The following is a 24,442-nucleotide window of genomic DNA, read 5'->3' on the forward strand; positions in this document are numbered from 1 at the left end:
GACCTTTGTTGGGCTGCCTCTCTCCCTGCTCCCTTCTTTCCCTGCATTCGCTCTGCCGTGGTGCTTTCCCATGGAAAAGCAGGAAAGGCTGTCCAGCAGAGATCCCAGACTCCCACTAAGTGTCTGCTGAAACCAACAGGACTTTTTTTGACAAGAGTCACGGGTTTGCATTTCAGTTCTGCAGGGAATCCTTTTTTTTTTTTGATGCAGACCCTCCCATGCTTCCAAACTGTCAGTCCTAGGAGTAAAGAAAATCTCCAACTCTGGAGACTAAAAATGAGGCATCCTCCGTAAGGGCAGGTGGAGGGAAGCTTGTATGAAACAGTAACTGTGTCATTCTTCCCTTCTGCCATCATCATCTCCCACGATTTTATTGACTGGAATGTAAGTTAGATGATTTGGGGCTGGAGGAGGGCCATGCACAGATGTTTCCATCATGGTTGATTCTGAAGGTTAATCTGTGCCTCGATCTCTTTCTCTTCACCCGTGGCACATTGAGCTGTGGAATTGTTGCCATTTTGAGCTAATTCCAATTATCTGTGTTGCTGTCTGCATCTGCTGCATATGCAGTCGGGATGGTAGGAATGGTTGTGGAAGCTGAAGCCGTGGTATTGCCAAAGAGCAACGAAGCCAACTTCTGTACGTTTCTGTTTGGTTGTTTTCTTTCCTTCAGCGCTTTGTGATATGCATCCCATGAGGGCACTCTTTCTGATACCCAGGAACCCTCCCCCGCGGTTAAAATCCAAGAAATGGTATGTATTCGTTATACCTTGTTTGTAGCCCTTTTTGTAGCATGATGTTTTCTTGTGTCTCATTGCATACTGTTTTGTTATTGCTTCCACAGAACTGTACAGCAATTTAAGTTAGCAAAAATCACTCAATTGTTATCTTCTGTGCCACTGAATCAAAGCATGAAATAAAAGTGCACATTGTTTATTTAGTTCTGTTTGTCCCAGAGAAATTTTATCTCAAATTGTGTGAAAATAAAAACCAAGCTTTTTTCTTGACACAGCAGCATCTGTACTAAGGTGACAAATGTATCCATATTTTAAAAAACAAACTCCCGCAGTGCTCTTAATATGCAGTATGTTTTCTCAAATGTATTGTAACACAGAAAGAGAACAGTACTGTAGTGTTCTAGTTGCTAAGTTGAAAGGAGCTATTAAAACTAATGAAGGCTTTTACTATAATTATCGTAAACGATTGAACCTGACTCTGCGCTTCTTGCCAGCTGAGAAGAATCTATTAGTATCGGAGGATTTCCTCCCAGTTACTGGTTACAACTGGCACATATGAAACAAAAGTACTCCCTAGAAAGAGGTTTCGTATAGATTGAATGTGATCATAGGATGCTGTGGTCCTGTCAAAATAATGAAGTGATTTGACTGCCTATGCAGTATCAACATAACCTAAAGCTTGCTTGCTGGGCTTGGTCTTTGCCTGCATTGACTTATTTATGCACTTGTACTGTCAAGGCATCCCTCTCCCTCTCTCCTCCTTGCTTTCTGCATAAGTTAAAGGAATAGAGATGCATATACCGTATTTGCATAAGCCATTCATGAATCTTTTTATTTAGAATAATAACACTTAAAGTGTGAGGAATACAAAAAAAAAGTAGCAAAATTACCTTGAATTCAGCCTCTCAGATTACAGTAGGAAAGTGAAGCAATGGATAGAAACCGTTGTTGTTTTTACACTTAACCGTGTAGTGGAGGTGTTTGCTGCCCAAGCACAGGAGCAGGTTGAGAGCACCGAGCAATCAAAAAGTGACTGGCCAAAGCCGGTGCTGCTGTGGCTCAACTGTTTTGATGGTGTGCTCAGTGGCAGGTTATGACAAAATAGGCCAAATGATCAAAAATGCAATTTTGAATATTTCCATTATTGGCATTTTGCAAGGCAGCTGGTTTGGTGACTTCACTCAGAGAGTTCGTCTTGCAAGAGTTCAAACAAAGTGCAAATTTAGGAAGGTCGTGCTCCAGCTTAGCTAACTTCCATGCCCTGTCGCTTTATGTGGTGTGCAGGAGGAGCTCAGTTCAGTTCTTGCCCTTAAATTGTGTTGGTGAGAATCTGACCCCAAGTGCCTGTGTTGAACAGACAGCACTGTTCCAACTCCGCCTATTGTTCTACAAGGATTTTTTTTTTTTCTTGCATGGCTCTTCAGGTAAAAAATGAAACAATCTTAAGTTCTTGCAGAGCTATCTCAGTGAGCCCAGGTGCATACAAAAGCAGCGCAGTGCTGCTGGTGTCGGGGGAATGTTGGCCACAGTTCTTGCGGCTTTCGGTACGGCTCTTCTGAAGCAGACGTGCCCTTAGATAGCATGGGCAGGTGGAGACACACCAGAGCTGCCCTGCCTGTGCTTCAAGCAAGCTGGATGCTACCCAGCTCTGGTCCAGAAGTAGCAGAGCTGGGTTTGCGTGATTTGCCTTCACTAATAGATCCTGCCTTTCAGGGCAATTATGCCTGTGAATGAGGGCACGTTACTGTGAGGCTGTGCCTAAGCGCTGCAGGTATGTTGGTATCGCCCTGTATCCATCCAGCCCAGTGCTCGGCTGGAGCCCACTCAGCTCTGTTTAGGAGGCACGCTTGTATACAGCACTTGTACCGCCCTCTGGGACGTGATGCTCTTTGAGGAAAGGAATTAGGTTTTGAGGAAGAACAGAAAAAATGTTTGAGCTAAGTTTTACCTGAGATCATGTTTTGTTTTGTTTTGTTTCCTGCTTTCTCAGGTCAAAAAAGTTTTTCAGCTTTATAGAAGGTTGTCTAGTGAAGAATTACATGCAGCGACCTTCTACAGAGCAGCTCTTGAAACATCCCTTTATACGTGACCAACCAAATGAAAGGCAAGTTCGAATCCAGCTTAAGGACCATATAGACAGGACCAGGAAGAAGAGAGGAGAGAAAGGTATGCAGCTTCTAAAAATCAAGTATTGCAACTTGTTAAAAACACTTATTTTTGTCCTGCTTTGCATTCTAAATTCCCATCCTTGGAAAAGCTCCAAACAACCCAAACCCTCAAAAGGTTCTTTTTTAATTCCTATGTTGGCTATCAGCAGACTTTTAGGTCTTGTACTGTCCTCTACAGAGAAAGTATGAAACAATCTTTTATTAAGTCTCTTATTTTCAGATAAGTTAAATTTACTCACTTCTGGGCCACTGCCTTTTCCATACAAGCATTAAGCAGTATTTAGGAGGATATTAGCATATATGCCTTTCCCTTTTTTGATCTGTGGTAGGTTTGTTTCTGGAATGGTGCCGTAAGTCAGACTCGCAGGAAATAACCCATCACAAGAGCTATGAAGCAAATGTCTTGGGCAGCCTGTTCTCTTTTTTCGGGTGGTGCCGAGGTTCTCTAGGTGTCTTATCCTACATATCAAGCCTGGTGTTCTTCAGGGAATTTGCTGAAAGTCTGCTGCAAAGCACTGTGAGTGTGGGAAGGTGGGCTTGTAGAACGAGTTCTAGTGTCTGGATAGATCTTCTCAGTGAAGGGGATAGGAACCAGTTTACTAAGACACTACTGGAACTCCCTACTGTCCTGAAATTAAAGATAAGCGCTATCTAGGACTTTGTTTCTTTCCCGTTAGATGAGACGGAGTATGAATATAGTGGAAGTGAGGAAGAAGAGGAGGAAGTGCCTGAACAAGAAGGAGAGCCAAGGTAATAATTGCTTTTGGGAGGACTCTGGGCAGTCCATGCCAAGTAAGTCTGAAGGTCTGTGACTATAAATCAGGAGCAGGCTAAATTTCTGTCTCTTATTAAGTGCACGCACAAGCCACACAAACCACCCAAAGGGTTTCAATACCTATTCTGTGACTGCTCAAGGTTTTAAAACTCCCCCTCATATGGCTTAGAGCCAGCGAGCTCTGGATGAAGGGAGATTTATGGTCAGGGGTTCCATAATGTCAGAGTTGGTCCTTATTTTGCTTGGCCTCATTTCACGCCTTCCACTGAGAGCTTGTATTTGACATGCATCCAGTGTCTTCGCTCCGAAATAAACGAGATTAAAATTTAACATCGTGCTATATTTTATTAATGTTGCCCTGCTTTGGAAAAAGTATTTAATGGCCCATCAGGCTTCATTGTGCGGGAGGCTTTAACTTCCTCTTGTTGCAGTTCCATTGTCAATGTGCCTGGAGAATCAACCCTCCGACGTGATTTCCTGAGACTGCAGCAGGAAAACAAGGAACGGTCCGAGGCCCTTCGGAGGCAGCAGCTGCTGCAGGAGCAGCAGCTCCGGGAGCAGGAGGAGTACAAGAGGCAGCTGCTGGCAGAGAGGCAGAAGCGTATCGAGCAGCAGAAGGAGCAAAGGAGGCGGCTAGAAGAGGTAGAGACCGGAGGCTGGAGCTCGGGCGACAAAACAAGCCCCTTTTCCGCTTGTGTTTCCCATTCCCACACCCATTCAAAAGAGTTCCCTTTAGCCCCAGCACATCTCGGGAAGGAAAACAACATGTTCAAATACACTGGCAAACATAGAGTAAAGCACTTAGATCCATGTCTGGCTATTTGAATATGAGCTGTCTTCCAAAGCATTTGAATATGCAGCTGCTCCTATGGAGGCAACAGAAGCCAAAGCTGGGTTGTTTGAAGGTATCTGGGGGGAGGCCATGTCTTGGTCTCTGTTCCAAAGAAGAGGCAACATGTCTAGACTTTAGGTATCTGTAGAGAAGGGGAGACATTAATTATTCCCAGATAGATTGGTTTTTTTTTAAAGTGGGCAGTGCCTCAAGATTACTTTTTTGGGGGCCATGACATGCTTCAAATTTCCCTTCAAAGCTTTCTGAAACACCTGTGTTTGGCATTCATTCATGGCAGGTAGAAGCCTATTTTTTTATTTATTACTCTGTCATGCGTAGTAGCATTATGACTAAAAGCCACCTACATTTATAAATCAGTGTTAAAATTATAATTCTGCAAAAATCACAAATATGAAAATCATACCTTTGTGAGATGGTAAGTATGCAATTTGCATACACTACCTGAAGATAAAAGAAAATGAATGTATACGTACAATATTGTTCTGCCATACTTTTCACCTCTGAAGATCTCGTGTGCGTTTATATATATGTAGATGGAATATGCAGCGTGAGCTTCAGAGGTGGGAGGATTTCAAAACAGTTCTTCGGGCCAGAGCTGGGTATGACACAGAGCTGAAGTGAAACCAGTCCTCTGGCTCCTCAGGAAGTGCAGGGTCAAATTCCAGTTGTCCTTAAATGACCTCTTGCTTGACTTGCTGTTTCAACCGTTCACTTAACAATGATGGAAAAACTACACCCCGTCTGGTTTTCCAAATCCTGGTAATGTTTAATGAGGATGCAACCAGGACCAAATGTTGATTTGCATCCCGTGAGGTATTTTCATAACAAATAACACAAAATTTCAAATGGCTTTCCAGGTCACATTACGCTCCTCATCCCTCTTTCCAATGTGCAAGTGATCTTAGTGCTGCTATAAGGAGGGATTGGTAGCAAAGACTCAGCCACACATGAAGCGAGGAGGAGGGACAAAGGGGAGGCATATAAACTCCATTTCTCTTCTGTTTCTTCCCCACCCTTCTGAGATCGCCAAGATAAACATCATAGCTCTTCCAGCTGGTTTTAGACTCTGGCTCTGTAGCGGTTTTGCATGGGGAGTAGATAATAAAAAGAGGCTAGGAAAAAAGAGCATGGGACAATAGGAAAATAAAATATTTTATTGATATTGTCAAAGGTGGGGAAAAGTTGAGATAGCGCTTAGCCTCCAAAATTTTGCTTAGTATGGGAATCAATTAGTTCTTTTATATGCCTCTTTAATCTCCAAGGTTCTGCAGGCGGCACTGTTTTGGCTAGGAAGGGGGTTACAATTAAATTATCTAGGTCATTTAACTTTAGTAATCAGTGCAATCCTTTAAATCTGGAACTTCTTTTTAAAATAAAGGAGATGCTGCTACTTGTAGTGGAAGCAAAGCAATGCACCTTTTTGCTGCACAGGGTTGAACTTTTTGGGGATGTTGCAGAAATCACAATTTAATGAGCAATTAAAAAGAAAAGGCATTTACTTGAAAGTTATATTTAATCAGTCCTGCTTTTTAAAATACAAAAGAGAACTAACAACTTCAGCAACCACAAGACGGCATGTAATGTAAGTTGCTGTATTACTGAATAAGGTTACTCAGTAAACTCAGTTTATAAGACAAAAGCCTTTACCTTTTATTGAGTCTATAACCTTAGCCTGGTTCCCTTAGAGACATAAATACGAACGATGAGCTATAAAAGTTTCCTTTTGCAGGTGACGGGGCAGGCATATTGTTCTTAAAGTGAATTAAAAAAAAGACTCGCATTGAGCTTTCAGAAAAATCCACTTAGTTTGTTGGATCTTGTGGTGGAAAAATGTATGATCCCAAGTGATTTTTAACAAAACAACAGCCAAAACAAGCTCTTTAAGATGGGGGAAGGGCAGTAGACACATATTTAGATAAACATCAGTGTTGTGACACAATTGAAGGCCAAAATATTGAAATGTTGTCACTTTGTCCTTAACTCACCCTCCCCTGTTTTGATGAAGCCAGTAAACAATGAAGAGCTTGGTAATGTGAGTTAAGATTAGTTTTAGGCATTGAATCTCTGGGCTTCCACCACTTTGTTGATATTTTTACCAAGCCTTGCTTTCTTGTAATTTTTGCTTGTGTAGAGTAATCGTGTGCTTGGATATACCTGTTTAACTTTCTCTGGGAAGAATGTTATGCATTAGATAATCTCCTTGGACAAGTTGCTTGTACTTCCCCCCCCGTTGCCCCCCACCTCCCCCCTGGCTTCCTAAATTAAAATTGAGGGCTTGTTCTTACAATGCTGGCACAAAGCCTAGACAGTTTTGACCGAGACTGCAACAAGAACGGTGTTTAGGACATCTGCCAAAAACTGTAATTCTCAGCAGTATTAGAAAAAAGATTACTTTTAAAAAGTCATATAGGTGACTTCTAAAACTCGTTGTTTCAGGAACCTTATAATCTGTGCAGCAGGAACTTTATAATCTGTGCAGTATTTAGGAGGTGGAAATGATACGTGGTCAAAGTGCAGAAAACTGCCTAAAACATTTTGGGAAGGGGATTGCTTGTCCTCCCCTCCCACCCCCCTGTAAAAGTCATATAAAGATTAGTTGCATAAATATCAGCTGTATGTTATATAAGTGTTTAGATGGCTATAACGAGAAATCTGAGCTGTTCCAGGCTGTTCTAACATGGGTCTCTGTTTCTGTTCAGCAGCGTGGAGACACCAGTGCTCAGTGTGGCGGGTATGGAAAGGCACTTGAATGTGTACTTCACAAAACTGAGTCTGGTTTGGGAAATTCAGAATTAGCCATAGTGGGATCCCATTCTGTGTGGACCTCCACAAATCAGGTTAACTTCATTAAATGATGTCTCTCTCTGGTTATGAGAACCTAAGATGGATCGTTTTGAAGTGGTAGGTTATAGCTCCATTGGCAGGTAGTACAGTCCAGTAGAAGCAGATTTGTGGAGCACAATAATTAAAGTGCTGAGGACCCAAAGACTTCACTCCATGTGTTTGAAGACAGGAGGAGTTCCTTTGGATTAGCTGAGGTCTAGACTGCATGCCTGCTTGTGGTTGGAGTGCATCTGCCTTTTTAATTTCAGCCAAAAGGAGTGGCTGGCACTCCAAGACATCTTCAAAATATGAAACAAAACCTGGTAAGTGGAGATGATTGGATGATTCACTTCAAAAGAGCACTCCTGATCTGAAACAAGATGCTAATGTAGGTGTACCTGCAGGCAGTTTTTGCCAGGGCTTTGTTTCTTTTACAGAAGGGGAGATTATTCGTATCTACTTAATTTGAATTGCTTGCAGTTTGGATTGGTACTGAGTAAGAAGTTCTACTTCTACTTTATCTCTAGTGTGGGCAAAGCAGAAGTCTGTTTATTAATCTTTCCAGTCCTCTTCCTAAGCTGATACTAGGCTACCTAATTCTATGTGAAATAAGTCATTAATATATCTGTTTGTCAACCTTCATCTGAATATAAGGCTGAGTAATAATATTTTATGAATATAAGATTAGAGGGTCTATATTTATCTTCAGCAATTCACTGTATGAAGGAGGTCCTGAGTTCGTTGGTGTACACCAACTGCATGTGTAGTTGCATTGCCCCCTCCTGGTAAATCATGCTCTACTGCATGGTCTTCCAATTTGGAGATGTTGGGTACCATTACGAGATCGTCAATAGCATACCCTAAACCGGGATAAGGAGCCAGAGTATTGACGCTGTATTTTCTGGATTTTTTTTTTTTTTTTTTTTTTTTTTTACTGTTGGCTTAGTAAACGTAGGTTTTGTGAAATGCAGTAATTTGAGGCTGTATGGACTCTTGTCAAAATTCTGTTCCGGCATCTCTGAAATTTCTTTACAGAGTTCCTGCTCTTACCTTCTGGTTAACAGTTAGCTCCTTGAAGATAAGCTTTTCAACTCACATGTACAAGAAAGTTGGTAATACCGTATCCAACTAAAGAAGATCTGGATATGCATCCATAATTTCAATTAATCCAGCTCTATACCTGTTCTTTATTGGGCAACAGTGTTTTACATCAGGCCTTTTTTCTAGTGCCTGATAAGGATTACAATATCTAACAATCGCACTTTTGAATTCAGAAGACCAAGTTTTGTAAAGGGAACTGACACTGGTTTTAACTAATGGTTTTCCCTGTCCCTCTCCCCTCCTTTGCGCAAGCCTAAGGAACCTGGTGACGAGGGCTTTGGTGCGTCCTCGTGGAAGAATTGCTGGAGGCAGTCAGGAAGGTGACCTCCTGCCAACAGATAGATGGTAGGAAGTCCGCAAAAGGGCCGCTTCTGAAGCCAGTGTGGGTCAACGACAGCTTGCCACCAACTAGCTTTGCCATGGCTTTGACAAGATGTAGACTAGAACCCAAGAGATGCCTGTCACTGTAGGTTTCCTTTCCTGGGCTTGTTAAAAGCAAATTCCACTTTGTTAGCGGCCAGTAGTTCGATGTTCAGGTTTCAAAGGCCGCGTGCAGAGGAACTGAAACTTTTCTCTTATGGCTAAGGCTGGGAATAAGGGGATTGTGCCGGGCGTTTGCGCAGGCTCCGGCACTGCTGGGTGCCACCCTTCCCACCCAGCTGGCGAGGGGCTGAGGCAGTGTCTGATGGGAAGGTGGAAGCGATGCCGAGAAACCCCATCTCTCTGTGTACTTTGGCACGTAGACAATAGCACATTTGTGCTTTGGAGGTTTGACTTAAACCCAGACCGGTGGCAGAGAATCCTTCTTTTTCTTTTGCTGGGTAATAAGTATCTGTTGTCCGTGCTGAGCTAGCAAACTGTCTCAAGGTTTGCTTAAAAAATCTCATCTTTTAACAGCTGATTTTGTTTATTTCGTGATGCCATGGGAAATCAGCTCTGCTAGTCAATTTGTAACTTATTTTTCCCATATTAAGCTCAGTTATTTATAATTATTGCTGAATACTTCTCCATTGATTCAAGAAGCGATGAATACATTTAATCTGAAAGACCTAAGCTCTGCCCATCTTCCTTGTAGTGAGAATGATGCCACCCCAAGATCTGCAATATATCCACTTAACAATGTCAACACAATATCATTAGACAGACAAGCTTCATATGTTTAAGAAGTGTTTGCGTTGATAAATGTGCATATTAACCAGTCAGCAGTGTGCTGTCTCTTGCATCCTCAGGGCAACAGAATTATTGTATTTCACATCTTAGTTTTCTTAAACAAAGAGCCTGTCAGACTCGATTAGCCAAGAGGCACCTGAATATATTGACTTAAATATAGAAATTGTTTGACACAGATGCGTATATTCAGAAATAAAAGTGCCTACTTAATCCTTTTACAGTGCTTAAAAAAATGAAGGAGGAGAAGCACTGAAACCTATGAAACGCACCGCGTGCCATAGCTGCCTTGCAGCACTTTTGCTATTTTTATATCTACATTCATTGGAGAGAGCTTGCTTTAGCAAGAGAGAAAAGGCTGGTAGATGTGTTTATTTAGGAGAGGAGCTGCAAGAGTAAGGAAGCAGTGTTTCTGAGAAGATACAGAAAAGGTGCGGGAGAAAAGAACTTATGTCTCGTGGCACGGGAAGGTGGTAGTGAACCCAGGATGATGCTATGGGCCAGGAAGGAAGGCATCGCAGTTACAGAGTGGGTGTATTTGAACAGTGGTCTTCAAGAAAGTTGCATCTTTCCCAAAACTGCAGCTAGTTAAAGAGAATTGTAAAGCAGCCTGTTTTATTTAAGTACTACTAATTCTTAACCATCTTTTTTCCCCCCAATATTTCTTCTCCACTGTCATGTCAGTATTGATTCCAGAAGATGGAAAAGGCTTTCAGTTACTTCGTAGTCATGCAGGGTAATGTGCCGAGCAGAGAAAGCTCATCCCGTGAAGTAACACTGGGAGCGTAGATTGACCTTTGCTTATTCAGTTGAGCACAACCATGAAACACACACCAGTAAATGGATTTGTGAACCCAAATAAAAGCTTAGTCTGAGTGCTCTTGCAAGGCTACTTGGAGTGCCTTCAGACAGGCAAACCTGTGGCAGCTTTACTTCAACAGAAATCAGTGATAGTATTAACCTTAACCTAAATGTGAAAAGGAATAACCTATGTAGGTTTTCATTTTGTTCTTGGGATTAAATTTGAGTGTGGCTTTTTTGGTTTAAATTTCTTGTATAATTTTTAGCATATTATAGAAATCTATCATGGAAGTAAATGCTGTAGAGATAATCCCAGTTGATGGTTGAACAGGAGACAGCTGGGTCTTTTGACACTTAGGCAGTTGTGGGAGGCTGCCTGGGATTTCGAGGTAGGTGGAGTAACTGGATGCTTCAGTAGAAGTGCAGGAAGAGTTGGTCACGACTGTATGGGCATGTAAAATGTCTCCTCTGAAGTCATACATGGTGCTCTATAGACATAAATGAGTCAGTTCATGCTCTCTAGAGCTGTTTCCCAGATTCTTTTCAGACTTGAGCAGACTTATCAGCACCAGTTTGTACTTGGGTCATGAGTGAAAGCTTATCTGTAGAAGTGTAAAAGCTTAGCTCAGCTGTTTTTCCTCTTTTACATTCAGGTGCTTTTGATGTTCTGGGAGGGGCTGATGTGCTCTTGGTCAGCCTTTCTTCTCTCGTAGGCAAAGTTTTGGGCAGTGCATTAAATCAACCTTGGTTGTTGGGCCAACACCATCGAAGTCTTAGCAGATCATGAACTGCGTTAAGAGAGAGGCTGCTTATGGAAAGCTCAGATAGTTGTCATTTGAGTTTTAGCTGATTTTGGTGAGGCTGATAATTTCCTTTTGGCAACATTTAGATAATGTGTTGAAGTAAAGAAAATTGTCACTTTAAGATTTGAGTTCAACAGTTGTTCAAAGATTGAGATTTCAGTGTGAGCCTCTCTTGAAGAGCAGCACTGAGCTTCCACACCCTGGTTTTCAGGAATAGGGTACGTGACTCTGTGTGTGTCCATGAAGAAACCAGAGAGAGTAAGCGAGGCTGCTTTTAGGGATATTTGTGTGCTAGGTACGAGTTAGTTTCCTGGTGGAACACTTGCATAAAGTGTTTTGTCACTCAGTTGCAGAGCTTGCCAGTCCTGGTGAATCCCTCTCTTCACAGTAGAAAACAACCCCACCTCTTTCTTTGATAACAACAAAAGTAAAACTTTGTGGTTTCTTTTCCCTTTTTGTAGCAACAAAGAAGAGAACGGGAAGCTCGAAGGCAACAAGAGCGTGAGCAAAGGCGGAGAGAACAGGAAGAAAAGAGACGTCTGGAAGAAATGGAGAGGAGGCGTAAGGAAGAGGAAGAGAGAAGAAGGGCAGAGGAGGAAAAGAGGAGGGTAGAAAGGGAGCAGGTGAGTCCATGATACAGATATATGCACAATAGGTTTGTTTCTTCTAAATTCTAATTTAATTTTTAAAAAATTAATAAGCCTAAAGCAGCTTAGAGGCAACCTAACACTGACCCTTTCATCTTTGTTGTCTCTGACAGCAAACGCACTAACGTAGATAGTAGGGCTTTATGGAAAACTCTGGCAGCCTCAATGTTTCCCAAAAAAAAGAAGTCTCGTTGCAGTACTTATTCTAAATTCAGCTTGTGCTCCTGGGCTTGACTTAAAACCATCAGAATTGGTGAAATCATCACTGGGGCTCAAAATCGTTTCTAGGCTTGTCCTGCTGGATCAGTGGTTCTTGCAGGACATGCCTCTGTTCAGGTGGCCTCCCAGAGAATGGCAGCTCTGTTGCGCGTCAGCTTCTGGCACCCAGAATTGGTCAGAGGCTTGTCATAAACTTTGAATATTCTGGATCCGAGTTGGAACCTTTGAGCTGCAGAGAGTTTTCCTTCCTAAAAATTAAATATGCAATCTTTCTCTCTCTTATTCTGTCTATTTAAAAACGGCTCTAACAGTGTATGCCAATTCAGGCAGCAAGTATATCTTAAGTTGTGTCAGTGTGTCCTTAATACGTTGAAAGTACAGGTGAGAAACCTTTTAGACTGTGAAATTCAGTTGCTGTATTTATGCATGAAATCTGCATGTTTTCAAATCCTTTAAAAACTTTTATCAGGGTGATAATCAGGGTAATAATTACCATGCATGTACTGCAAAATACTGATTCCAAATAAAGGGCCAAAACTACCATCCTGGAGGCTGATTGTAAATTTCCCATTAATTTCAGGAATGCTGGTTTTGGCCTGATATACCTTAATTTTTTCTTACATAAAGTCACTGTATTTGAGATCGTTGATGATTGTGTTACTGGGCAATTTTATTGTGTTTGTGTATATTTCAAAGATTTTTGAGTCGAAAGGAGAGAAGACTAACCAATGGGAATAAATATATGGAAAATCTCTAATTACAGCACAGCAATTTGCTTTTGGGCAGACACCGGGTATTCCCCCAGCTGCTTCTTAAACTGTTGAAATGCAAATTACGCACAGTGCCAATAATGACAAATGGTTAATTGATGTGGCCGAGCTGAACCACTCTGAATTTTTTCTTGAAGAAAAGACATGCCCCCTCTTAGAATTTTTATTAACCCGAACCATGGCTCAGCCAATGTGCGTAACAACAGTATAGTGTATCTCATCAGTCTGTCACAAGACTTTCTATAGCTCCCATCACTGTATCACTGATCCATTAATTTCTTTATGCATACACTGTAAATGTGTGCGTGTGCTTGTGTGTGTGCGCATGCACATGTTACATACTTCCATTAATTGCATGGTAGGATGTTACCAGCTTGGGTTTGGTGCTTCAGAGTTCTTCCAGGGGGTCAGGCGAAGCAAGCGGGGTAAATGTCTCGACCTGTTGAGGCTGCAGGTGAAGAGATGGCTAGATCGCAAGAGCAAGCGAGTTTGGTCTTATATCTGTTTCCTGGTGGATGTTTGTTTGTGTCATAACCATCGCATAATTCAGCAAGGCCGGCAGCGTCTGCTCAGGAGAAGCTTCTGGTGAGGGCGGCAGGGGAGATGGCAGGGCAGGTCCCCGCCGGACTTGGCAGAGCCCCTGTGGGGGAGCTTGCTCCAGGTCCGCCTACACTACGCCTGGCTCTAGCTGTTGCTAACAGTTCATCGCACCAGTGCAACAAACTAATGTTTAATACAACTTGCATGTGACTTTGTGTTGGCTGTGTTGAGTCAGACTTGCTGTGTTTTAACTTTCCAAAACCTTCAAGTGCATTTTGCTGCTTCTTGAAACCACTTCCAAAATACGTAAACGAGCTCTGGCCCGTGCCGGCAACATTTGCAGGAGTCCAAATTCCAGAATGGAAGGGGCCAAAATCTGATACTTAGAAGGCAGGGCTTCCTAAATTGTTCTGCAGGCACTAATCCATCCTGAAGTGCGTTTCTCGTTAAAGCTGAACTGGGGAAGTAGCGTGTGGTGTTCCACCCAGGGGGTTCTGATGCATTCCTTTTGAATAAATTTATTGCTGGGTAATTTCTATGTGACAGGAGTATATCAGGCGACAGCTAGAAGAGGAGCAGCGGCACTTGGAAATTCTACAGCAGCAGCTGCTCCAGGAGCAGGCCATGTTACTGGTAAAGCACTGTATCTGTTTTGTTCAGTAGCTATAGGATCCATTTATCCGGCCAGTCCTAGGCTTCCCTCAGTCGGGCACAGCTGCACTGACAGTATGACAAAAAAGGAGCTTGACTAAAAGGCCATTTATGCTAGTGTTGTGAGCTGACAGGCACATATGAGAAGTGCTGTATGGTCACACCGCTTTCTGGGCGGTAAGAGGAGGCTTTATGTTAAAGTGGAACAGTTCTGGTGTGGTGGTCGAGTTTCTGAACAGACCTTGGCATTCAGTGAAGAACTAGAGTGCTTATGTTGCAGATCAAAAGCACACATGATATGTAAATCCACCCCGGGATACAATGGCCTAGTGTTGGTGTAAATCATTGTTTTATGAACTTTACACCGGATTTAGTATAAGTAACTCTTTTTTTTTCCTTTAATAAAAATCAGTTTTGACACAACTCTCCAATCATATCAAGCTTAGCAGTACACTCTCAACTTGCCCAACACGAGACACATGCCATATTGGTCTAACATAGCTCTTGGCTACACTTTAACAATGAAATAATAAAATTAAAAAAAAAAAAAAAAACAAACAACAACCAGAAAGGTGCATTTTTAACGGGTTGGATAGGGACACATCCACCATAAGTTCAATGTCATGTCTTGAATTACTCAACACATTCTCTCAAAGGAATACAGATGGCGAGAGATGGAGGAACACCGACAGGCGGAGCGACTCCAGCGCCAGTTGCAGCAGGAGCAAGCCTACCTCCTGTCGCTGCAGCATGATCACAGGCGGCAGCAGCAGCAGCAGCAACAGCAGCAACAGCAGCAGCAAGAAAGAAATAAGCAAAGCTATCATACCCCTGAGCCAAAATCCCACTATGAGCCTGCTGAAAGAGCGCGAGAGGTAAGTCCTGCTTGTGGGCAGGAATCTGCTACCTGCTCCTGTGCCCCTACTTGTTGGCATCGTGGTCACTGTGGTTCTGCTGTAGTACAGTCGGAGGCCCAAGTGTCACTCATAAGGGGCAGGATATTTTAAAATGTTGCTCGCTGGTTTCCAAACCCAAGGGCTATTTCTGAGTATTATTGCAATCATTGGAGTTCAGAGTTTTGAGGTATAAAGGGTGGAAAGAAGTTCTGGAAGGCTGCAGACTGAGGGGACCTGGTTTTGAAGGCCTCACACCAGGAAGTTAATCTCATCTGTACTTCATCAGACATGTTTTCACAGGAAGCATTGGTGCAGCTGGCTATCTGTGTCGCTGGCAGCTACTGGCGATTAGAAATTGGGAGGCAACTGGAAAGCATGAACCTATAAGGGATGCTTGCACACAGCACCTGTTTACACATTTGGTGCCTTAGCCCATGCTCTTGGAAATTTCCTTCTTATGAACACAAACCTGAATTTCATTAGTTTCATTTTTGAAATGTTAAGTATTCTCTTCTGAGATCACATCCTACTCTTATGAAACTCTGTGGTGCTGCCTTCTTGGACTTCGGGCATGCACAAGTCGATCTGAAATCATCACAGTGCTGTTTGTTTCAGTGAATGGCCCCCTGTCTTCACTGGTCCACGGGTAACATTGCTAAGCAAGTAATTGCTTCTTTGATGCATATTTGGCTCTCTCTCAGCAGTCTTATTCTTATGTTTCCCTCGAGCACCATACTGCCCACAAACCACTAGACTGGGCAATACTGGTCAAAGCTCTTAATAACATTCGTCACTGGCATGTGAGGACTAGGTAAATACAGTTTGGAACGAGAACAAAAAAATCCTTGGGGCTGTTGAACATGATAAAATAGCTTTTGGTCCACCTTTGTCCAGTAGTGCTTCATTGCGTTTGAAGTATTGCTGTTCGGGCTTGGTGAGCACAAACTCATTTTCTTGTAGATGCTGTCATCCGAATTCTTCATAAACCATGTTTGTGCTATCTCATCCATTCCTCTTGCTGGCTTAAGTATCTGATATGTCTCTCTCTCCTGGAAGAAGTTCAGACTTGTCTGGTATGTGGTGGTGCAGGCATGGAACCGTCCCCCTCCTGTCCTTGCGCCTGGACCGCCTTGGTGTAAGCACAGTGCCAGTCCAGCACTCTTGTCCAACCTGAAGGCTAGCTTTGGAGGGATAAAATCATAGAATGGTTTGGGTTGGAGAGGACCTTTAAAGGTCATCTAGTCCAACCCCCCTGCAGTAAGCAGGGACATCTTCAACTAGATCAGGTTGCTCAGAGCCCTGTCAAACCTGACCTTGAATGTTTCCAGGGATAGGCATCTACCACCTCTCTGGAAAACCTGTTCCAGGGTTTCACCACCCTTACCATAAAAAATTTCTTCCTGGTATCTAGTCTAAATTTACCCTCTTTTAGCTTAAAACCATTACCCGTTGTCCTGTTGCAACAGGCCCTGCTAAAAAGTTTGTCCCCATCTTTCTCATAAGTCCCCTTTAAGTACTGGGAGGCCACTATAAGGTCTTCCTGGACCCTTCTCTTCTCCAGGCTGAACAACCCCAACTCTCTCAGCCTGTCCTCATAGGAGGGGTGCTCCAGCCCTCTGATCATTTTTGTGGCCTTCCTCTGGACCTGCTCGAGCAGGTCCATGTCTTTCCTGTGCCAAGGGCTCCAAAGCTGGATGCAGTACTCTAGGTGGGGTCTCATTAGAGCAGAGTAGAGAATCACCTCTCTGGATCTGCTGGCCACGCTTCTTTTGATGCAGCCCAGGATGCAGTTGGCTTTCTGGGCTGTGAGCGCCCATTGTCGGCTCATGACCAGCTTTTCACCCACCAGTACCCCTAAGTCCTTCTCGGCAGGGCTGCTCTCAAGCCCTTCATCCCCCAGCCTATATTGATACTGGGGGTTGTGTGCAGAACTGTCTCTGTTCCTCATCTCCCCATTTTCCTTTCAGAGTTGAAAAGGAGAGAAACTCCTAAAGATTCAAAGTGTTACATCCTTTAGCAGAACCACTGACTCAACTATTTTTCTGTTGTTGTCTTTTTCTTTTGTAATTGCTCTAGCTAGAAGGATTAAAGCGAAGGCACAGAAAAATCGTGTTAATAGTCAGATCTTCAGAGATCACTGTGTACGTGTGAAGTAGAAGTATAGCCATGATATCTTGGTGGGAGCAACACCAGTTAATCCTAAAAGCAGGCATTAACTTTCATGTCATTCTTGACATTGAAGTTGGAGCGAATATTCTGTGCCTCATACTTTCAGGTATACTGCTCCCCGGAGAAAGTCTCCATCTACGGAGATGTTGACCATTAGGATGATAAACCAAAGTGGGCTAACTTTCCTGTTCTGGCGAAGTCTAATGCGGATTAGAGTGTTGGGGGTTTTTTTCCCATTCCAGTGGCAATGGGGGATATAAGGAAAATGAATTCTAAGATTGGCTCTGGGAAACGGGAGAGATTAGAGCAAGAAATGAGGCTTAATACCATTTTCTCATCCAGACAGTCAGATGACTGGAACAGGGCCTGTTCTTATGCAGGGATGAACTGGTGTTCTCCTTCCCACCTCTTGCCTGGTTTTAAGGACTTATGGCTTGTGCAGCTTGTGTGCTTTGTGAAGGAAGCCTCCTATCATCTACAGCTAGAGACATGAAAGCCTTTTCCTTCAGACAGAAAGACTTGGGGCTTTTCCTTGTTCTATTCATAACAAGGAGTCTGGCCTGTTTTTTAAACTTTAAAGGGATGGCTCTATGAAGTTGAACATGGTGGTGAAAAATGATTGTATGGTGAAAATATTTGCCTCCATTATTGTTGTATTTCCCCAGACATGATGTGTTTTGTGTAGACCTGGCAGAAGCTTGTCTGCTTGTTCCCATAGGCAAACTGTTACCGTCCTCAAATTTTGGAAAGCAGGGGCAGGTTTGTAAAGCATCCCAGCTAAGGAGTCCTGGAAACTTGCCTCTGTCTTCTGACATGGGTATATGAACAATAGTGTCTCCAGACCATCACTGCTAGGGAACAATTAGGAAACCACCCCAATACTGGTTTTGTGCTTCAAGGTGCAAGGGTTAAAGCAAATCTCATGAGCAGCATCTCAGCAAATGAAATCAGCTCAAGCTGCCAGTTTGATCTTTCTTCAACACTTGGATAAAGTGCTTGGAGTCCAGCGTTCCTCAGCGGCGGCTCCCCTGGCAGAAACACACATGCTGCCCTGATTCTAGCAAGAGACCGTCTTATGAAACGGGAGGATATTTCTTTTCTGCCTTAAGCCTCCCTCTGTTTCTTACCCTTTGTATTGCTTGCTTTGTTCACAATGCTGTGGCCTTGGAAGATGTTTCTGTGTGGGGACCTCGCTTGATGTTCTTTTGAGGACTGAGCACTTTCTGATCTAGTCTTCCCCTCGAAAAGCTCTCTAGGTTAGTGTACGATCACTTCTACACATCCCTGAGAACCAGAAATAAGCTGCTGGGGCTGTTCTCTCCGGTCTGTGAGGTTGTTCTGGGACTATCTGATAAGAGAGAGGATGACCAGTCCTACAGTTTCGTACCTAAAGCTGAACAGCCTCCACTATTACCAGGTAGAGAAGCATATCCTATCTCTTCTTGCACTGTCAAAGAGACAAGCTCAGGAGAGGAGATAATTAAATAACGTTGGTTGAGTAAGGTGAGTAACTACAGTAAGGGGTAGCAATGGGAAACGTACTTCTGTATTGTAAAGTTGTTTCTATTTTCATATATCCTTTTGTCTCTGAGGAAAATACTGTAAGTAGTCTAGACAGAAAGAAGCCTCATAATGGTCTTCCATCGTATCACTTCACATCTTACTGCCTGCTGTAACCTATTTCCTAGTATGGATTTTCCATATTGGCTTACTTGCTGCTTTGGTGCAGTTCACTCTGTGTTTTACGTTACTGGTGAAAGCTGTAGGGAAAAAATCCTGCCAAGTCCCAAATGTATGTGGTTTCTTTATGGTAAAGGAAAGGTGGTAGTCACCTTCGTATTTCTCCTATAATTGGTTTTACTGACTCTAGGCTTAACCTCCGTTTATTTTGGCTTAGGTGGAGGAAAGATTTAGAAAAACTAACCAGGGCTCCCCTGAAGCGCAATCTAAACAGATGGGCAAAGTGTTGGAGCCACCAGTGCCTTCAAGATCAGAGTCCTTTTCCAATGGAAACTCAGAACCTGCTCAGCCTGCCCTGCAGAGGCCGATGGAGCCCCAGGTAAGTGCCCAGGAAAATCTCAGTGAGCCTGGAGGAAATGCAGAAGTCCCAACATGTTTCCTTCAGATTTGCAGATCTTGGTGCATAGAAGGCCTTAGGTAAAGGGTAGAGCTGTTGTGCAAAGCAGTTTATATGGTAGATTGCTCTTTATCTATTTTTGCTTATTTTATTGATAAACTGATAGATTTATGGTTTTGGTGTGGGGTTTTTCTTGATATTACAGTTAGATTAGAGCTGTTGCGTTACTGTTACTGTCTGTGCAACAGAGGAATGGTGGGCTAAACACTGGTGACAGTTGCAGTACACTTCTATGATTCAGAATTTGATCTGTACAAGGTACTTACTGCCAAAGAGGATGCTCAGCAAAGAAGTGAGCTGGCTTAGTTTTTTAAATTCGTGTGGAAAAAGCTAACTAAACAAGTGGGTTTTAATAGTATGAGCGCTGCTTCAGAGAGATATACAAAACATGACTAAGAAAAGCAAGTTTGTTGTCAGTTGCTAAATAGAGCTCTGTTCCGCCCCTGGAAAATCAAAAAGAGATTGAAACCATTGAGCTGTGTGGCTGCCATCACTCTGCTGTTTTCTAATGGAGAGCCTCCAGATCCTCGGTATCTGTATCTCATAGGAATTAACAGCATGAATTTAAAAAGTAACCGTTGTCTAAAACTTAGACATAGCCCATAAATTCTGAGTGATTTAGATATGCTAAATTAAACGGTATAATTCTGCGTTCAGTTCCTCTGTTTCCATGCAGAATTTTCCTCTCCCAAATTAAATCTGTTGATGACATTGCAAGCTAAAACTGTCCCTGATTGTGACTAGGTATTGCAACCCTTTTGGGCAACAGGAGAATTTGAGCAGACGGGAGAGTGGGAGAAATCAGAACAGAACTTCGTCTCTTACTCATTAATTCCTGGCTTTTATTCAAACCTCTATGACTATTTCAAAATATTGGACTTGTATCGTCATGCTCTCTGTGCCAGTTATTTTTACAGTCTGGGTCTTCCACTCATATTAGGGATAATCAGGCTCTTCAACAGCTGTGTGTATTAAAATTGAGGAAATAATAATCATATAAAAACAAATACAACCAGCCTGCTGAAACTGGGGTTGAAAGCGAAGCTTTGCTTAATTATCAGGTGTGAAAACAGTGTGTTCCTCAGTTACAACCTTTCCTCCTCCTCAGTTTCAGAAATTAACTCTGAAATGCAGGTTTACTCACAAGGAGGGAGTAGGCTGAAGGGTCAATATGAATTTCAGTGGAAATCCCAACAGAGTTTTAACTCCGTAGTCACTGTTGTGCCTTCTTAGTATGTGTAATTGAATATGTGTGCGTGTACGTGTGTGCTTAGTTTGTGTATAGATATGTATATATGTACAGTATATGGTACATATATGGTGTAAGTATAATATGCATTGTACATATGTATACTATATACAATATATATTACGGTTTTTTTATATATATTGCAATGACTGTAAAGGAATAAAGGCTTTTGTGTTATGGTCTTTCCAAAAGTTTGGAACTGTATCTAGTTCCTAAATTTATTAGGTAACGTAAATGTCTGTCAGTTTGCACATTTTACAGCATTCTTTAATTTTGTACATTTCTTCAATTGGATATCCACTTCAAATTTCCCAGCCCACCAATGCTACCATGAGACCTGACCAAAGCCCACTGAAGACCGGAGAACAGCAGGCAGCTTCTGTCTTGCGTGGCCTTTGGACTCAGGCTCACGGTGCAGATATCAGGTCGCCTTTTCTTCTGGGCGCCGGTGTATGTGTATGTGGAGAGCGTATCTCAAAAAAAATGCATATGTGCTGTATTTTCAGTCTGTTACGTTCTTTGGGCGCTTGCCTTGCTTTTAAGTGCATTGATTCCACCCCACGCTTACCTAATGCCATAACCAATTTGTCTTGCCCGCCCCACCTGCCTTTATTCTGTGTTAATTGGAAAGCCAGTTATACTGAGCGCATTGAATGTTTTATGTTTTGTTTTCTTGTAAGGTACAGTGGTCCCATCTGGCATCTCTCAAGAACAATGTTTCCCCTGTCTCGCGATCCCATTCCTTCAGTGACCCTTCTCCCAAATTTGCTCATCACCATCTTCGTTCCCAGGACCCATATCCACCTTCACGCAGTGAAGTGCTAAATCAGAGTTCTGACTCTAAGTCGGAGGTACCCGACCCCACCCAAAAGGCTTGGGCTAGATCAGACAGTGACGAGGTGCCTCCAAGGGTAAGGAGTAGAAAGACAGATGTGTGCTATTTTTTTTTATTATTAATTATTATTTTTTTTAAGGATGTGATACCCTGGGCACTGGGAAGACCGTGCCCTTGTGCCAGCATTGGTAACAGTATTTTGGAAGGCAGATCATAATGTAGGCGTTCAGTCGATGGGTTAATGGTAACCAACCTTAAGTACAATATTGAAGCTTCATATAAAATTGGCAATGATTTACAGAATGCAGCTATTTCAGAGAGACAATTTATTATGCAAAGTTAACAAATCATTACTATATTCAGAAAAGAATTAAAAATATCCCTGAGGTTATTGCTCAGAGTTAATTTTCTTCTTCATCTGGTATCAGCCCAAACTATGAATCATACATGTATTTAAAATAGAGATGGAACTGAACAAAAAGGAAACATTCAATATCTTTCCTCCTCTCTCCCTCCCACCCCACCCCCCTCCCATCCACTGGGATTTGCTTCTTCTGAGTATATTCTTGCTCCCTCACCAGTCTTTGCCTTCTGCAGATCCATTCCCGGGCATTTGTTTGGTTCCCCTGAGCTTATTCTCCTAATTCTCATGCTGTTTCAGCAAATTGCTTTGTGCCTCCCCTGCTTCAGTCAAAATGCCATATTCTTTTTAAATGTCTCAGTAGTTGGAGGGTAGCGAGGTGTGTATGTGTTTGTGTGGTAACTATTCAACACTACTTAAGACTAAACTTTGAGTTCTCTTCAAAATCTGGACAGCATCCCAACTAAGGCTCTTGGTTTTGTGGGTGTTTGTTTGTTGCTTTTGGTTGTTGATGCTAGCTTGGACTTAGATTAAGTGTTGTTAAAATCTTAAGAATATATTCTGTAGCAGAAGAGATTCAGTTTTCCTCTTCTCTCTCTCCTCTTCATGGTTTTAATACAACCTTTTTTCTCCCAAGGTACCTGTGAGAACAACGTCTCGATCACCAGTCCTGTCCCGCCGTGATTCTCCCCTGCAGGGCAGTGGGCAGCAAAATAACCAAGCAGGTCAAAGAAACTCCACGAGGTTTGTAAGCCTACATGTCCTTGCCTTTCCTGCGTTGGAAGGAAAAGGCTCAAGGAAAGCCAGGCATTTTCAGAGAGCTTTTGGCATTGTCTGTTGGATATGAGAGGAAGATGAATTTGGATCCCTTTTCAGTGATGATTAATATTAATTCCCCTTGGTGTATCACATGTGCCAACAAACAATGGCAAAATTTCTTCTTCCCTCTCCTGCTTTGAGTTGCCTGCACTGTATGTAGCTTTTGCAATAATTTCAAAATATCCTTAAGATTACTGAAAAAATGTGGCTATTCATGAACATCCTGCCTTTTGGTGCAGCAGGTCATCTTGGGTGTGTTTGTGGGGATTACTGGCAGCAGAAGTGTTTGTAACATCTGAAGGAAACTGATCTCAGAAACTTTCTGGCCTCTCAGCCAGAACCAGACTTTAGGAGGGAGAGAAGCATCCATGAGCTGTGCCACAGAGCATCTCAGGTCAGGAAGGGGCTGGCTCCAAAGCTCAGCAGAGCGCTGTGGACAGGCCACCCCTGAATTGTCTCACTGGATGGGGCTAAGGGTATTTTAGAGGGACAGGTAGTGCTGGTTTTTTTGGCTACTGCTTGGGTGGCCATGGTACTTCTGAGCCAATTTCAAACCTGCTGCATGCAGGCTGAGAGAACTGTCCACTTTAGGTTTAGATACATAAGAATGGCAGGTAGACAGTTCCAAATAAAAACAATAGCTTACACCCACCTAAAGTTTTTTTTTTTTTTTTTTTACCATCCTAAATAAGGTAATAGGTATTTCAAAGGGAGCCACTGCTTGTGTTGTGCAGCATCACTAATGCCCTCAGCTCAGTGCTAAGTCCTCTTTCAGATAAGTTATTAGCAAAACATTGAGGAAGAGTGATGGTTGAGTTTAGAAATGGGAATCTGAAACTGAAGCGTTGTGACAAAGACTTGCCTCCCTCCCCTGATACAGCAATATAGAGCCTCGTCTGCTGTGGGAAAGGGTGGAGAAGCTCGTACCAAGGCCGGGCAGTGGCAGTTCTTCGGGTTCAAGCAACTCTGGCTCACAGCCTGGCTCCCATCCCGGCTCTCAGAGTGGGTCTGGAGAGCGGTTCCGGATGAGATGTAAGTTCTTCCTCTACCCTTTGTAATGTCGTGTTTCTACATTTGAGTTGCACAACATTCAGTAATGAAGGATGATAACCCTCACTGGGAAAGACCTTTGAACATGCAGTATCAAAGATGGGTTAGCCTACAGTACCCTCCTTGGCTGTATGTCCTTGCTTGGGAAAGACAGTGGGTGCAGAAGTTGACGTGAAAGTGTTCCAGCATTCTCTAATTCATGTTCAGTCACTGCTGCATTTTCCCATGTGCAAACAGCCCGATCTCCGTGCTTTTATAGCTCCCTTCCTCCCATGTGCAAGGGCATCTTTTGATGCTTGTTGCCTGTCACCTTGGTGATTGCTGAAGAGCTGCAGACTGCTACAGATAGGTCTCAGCTGGTGTACGCTGGATGCTGATGCTGGTTTCACAGCTTGTGGCCACACTCGAGTTACCCTCTTTGATTTACAACTGTGTGACTGTTTACTTTGGCTTTAGTCATAGGTCATGTATACCAATCACAGCTTATGATGGTTTTTGTATAGTCCTTCAGGGACAATGCAATAATGAACCAGTAAAACTTCTGTCTTGCTGTCAGGCAGTGCCTGATAGCCTTCTCACCTCTCTTCCCCACTCCAAAGTGAAGTAAGAAAACATATATTTTAGCTCCCTGCTTAATGTGTTTTGTTCTGTGTTCCTTTCGGGGTCTTGACACATGCAGCATCATCCAAATCAGAGGGTTCGCCGTCACAGCGTCATGAAAGTGCACCTAAAAAGCCTGAAGAGAAAAAGGAAGTCTTCAGACCTATCAAGCCTGCTGTAAGTGGCATCCACTTTCCCTTGTCCCCTGCCTCTTTCAGGTAGGCCCACAAAAAATAAGGTGTGAGCTTCCATTCACGATGCCTTTGGGGGT

The 24,442-nt window shown here is 42.9% G+C and overlaps 1 protein-coding gene across 9 annotated transcripts in view; it reads left to right on the top strand.

Annotated features, from left to right (window-relative positions):
• MAP4K4 (mitogen-activated protein kinase kinase kinase kinase 4) overlaps positions 1–24,442 on the top strand; it is a 165,068-nt gene that overhangs the window by 116,005 nt on the left and 24,621 nt on the right. For 4 of the 9 annotated variants that reach the window (XM_074609348.1, XM_074609357.1, XM_074609388.1 and 1 more), the window contains exons 9-20: positions 674–752; positions 2,728–2,903; positions 3,583–3,655; positions 4,112–4,322; positions 11,690–11,851; positions 13,951–14,037; positions 14,712–14,930; positions 19,018–19,179; positions 21,187–21,417; positions 22,340–22,446; positions 23,402–23,553; positions 24,251–24,348. In XM_074609348.1, coding sequence (XP_074465449.1) covers positions 674–752; positions 2,728–2,903; positions 3,583–3,655; positions 4,112–4,322; positions 11,690–11,851; positions 13,951–14,037; positions 14,712–14,930; positions 19,018–19,179; positions 21,187–21,417; positions 22,340–22,446; positions 23,402–23,553; positions 24,251–24,348 — 1,757 coding nt within the window. The remainder of the gene's footprint in view (positions 1–673; positions 753–2,727; positions 2,904–3,582; positions 3,656–4,111; positions 4,323–11,689; positions 11,852–13,950; positions 14,038–14,711; positions 14,931–19,017; positions 19,180–21,186; positions 21,418–22,339; positions 22,447–23,401; positions 23,554–24,250; positions 24,349–24,442) is intronic. The other 5 variants (XM_074609407.1, XM_074609409.1, XM_074609377.1 and 2 more) reach the window with 3 other exon arrangements.

This window comes from Larus michahellis, chromosome 1, assembly GCF_964199755.1.
Source record: "Larus michahellis chromosome 1, bLarMic1.1, whole genome shotgun sequence".
In the NCBI taxonomy this organism is placed as follows: domain Eukaryota; kingdom Metazoa; phylum Chordata; class Aves; order Charadriiformes; family Laridae; genus Larus; species Larus michahellis.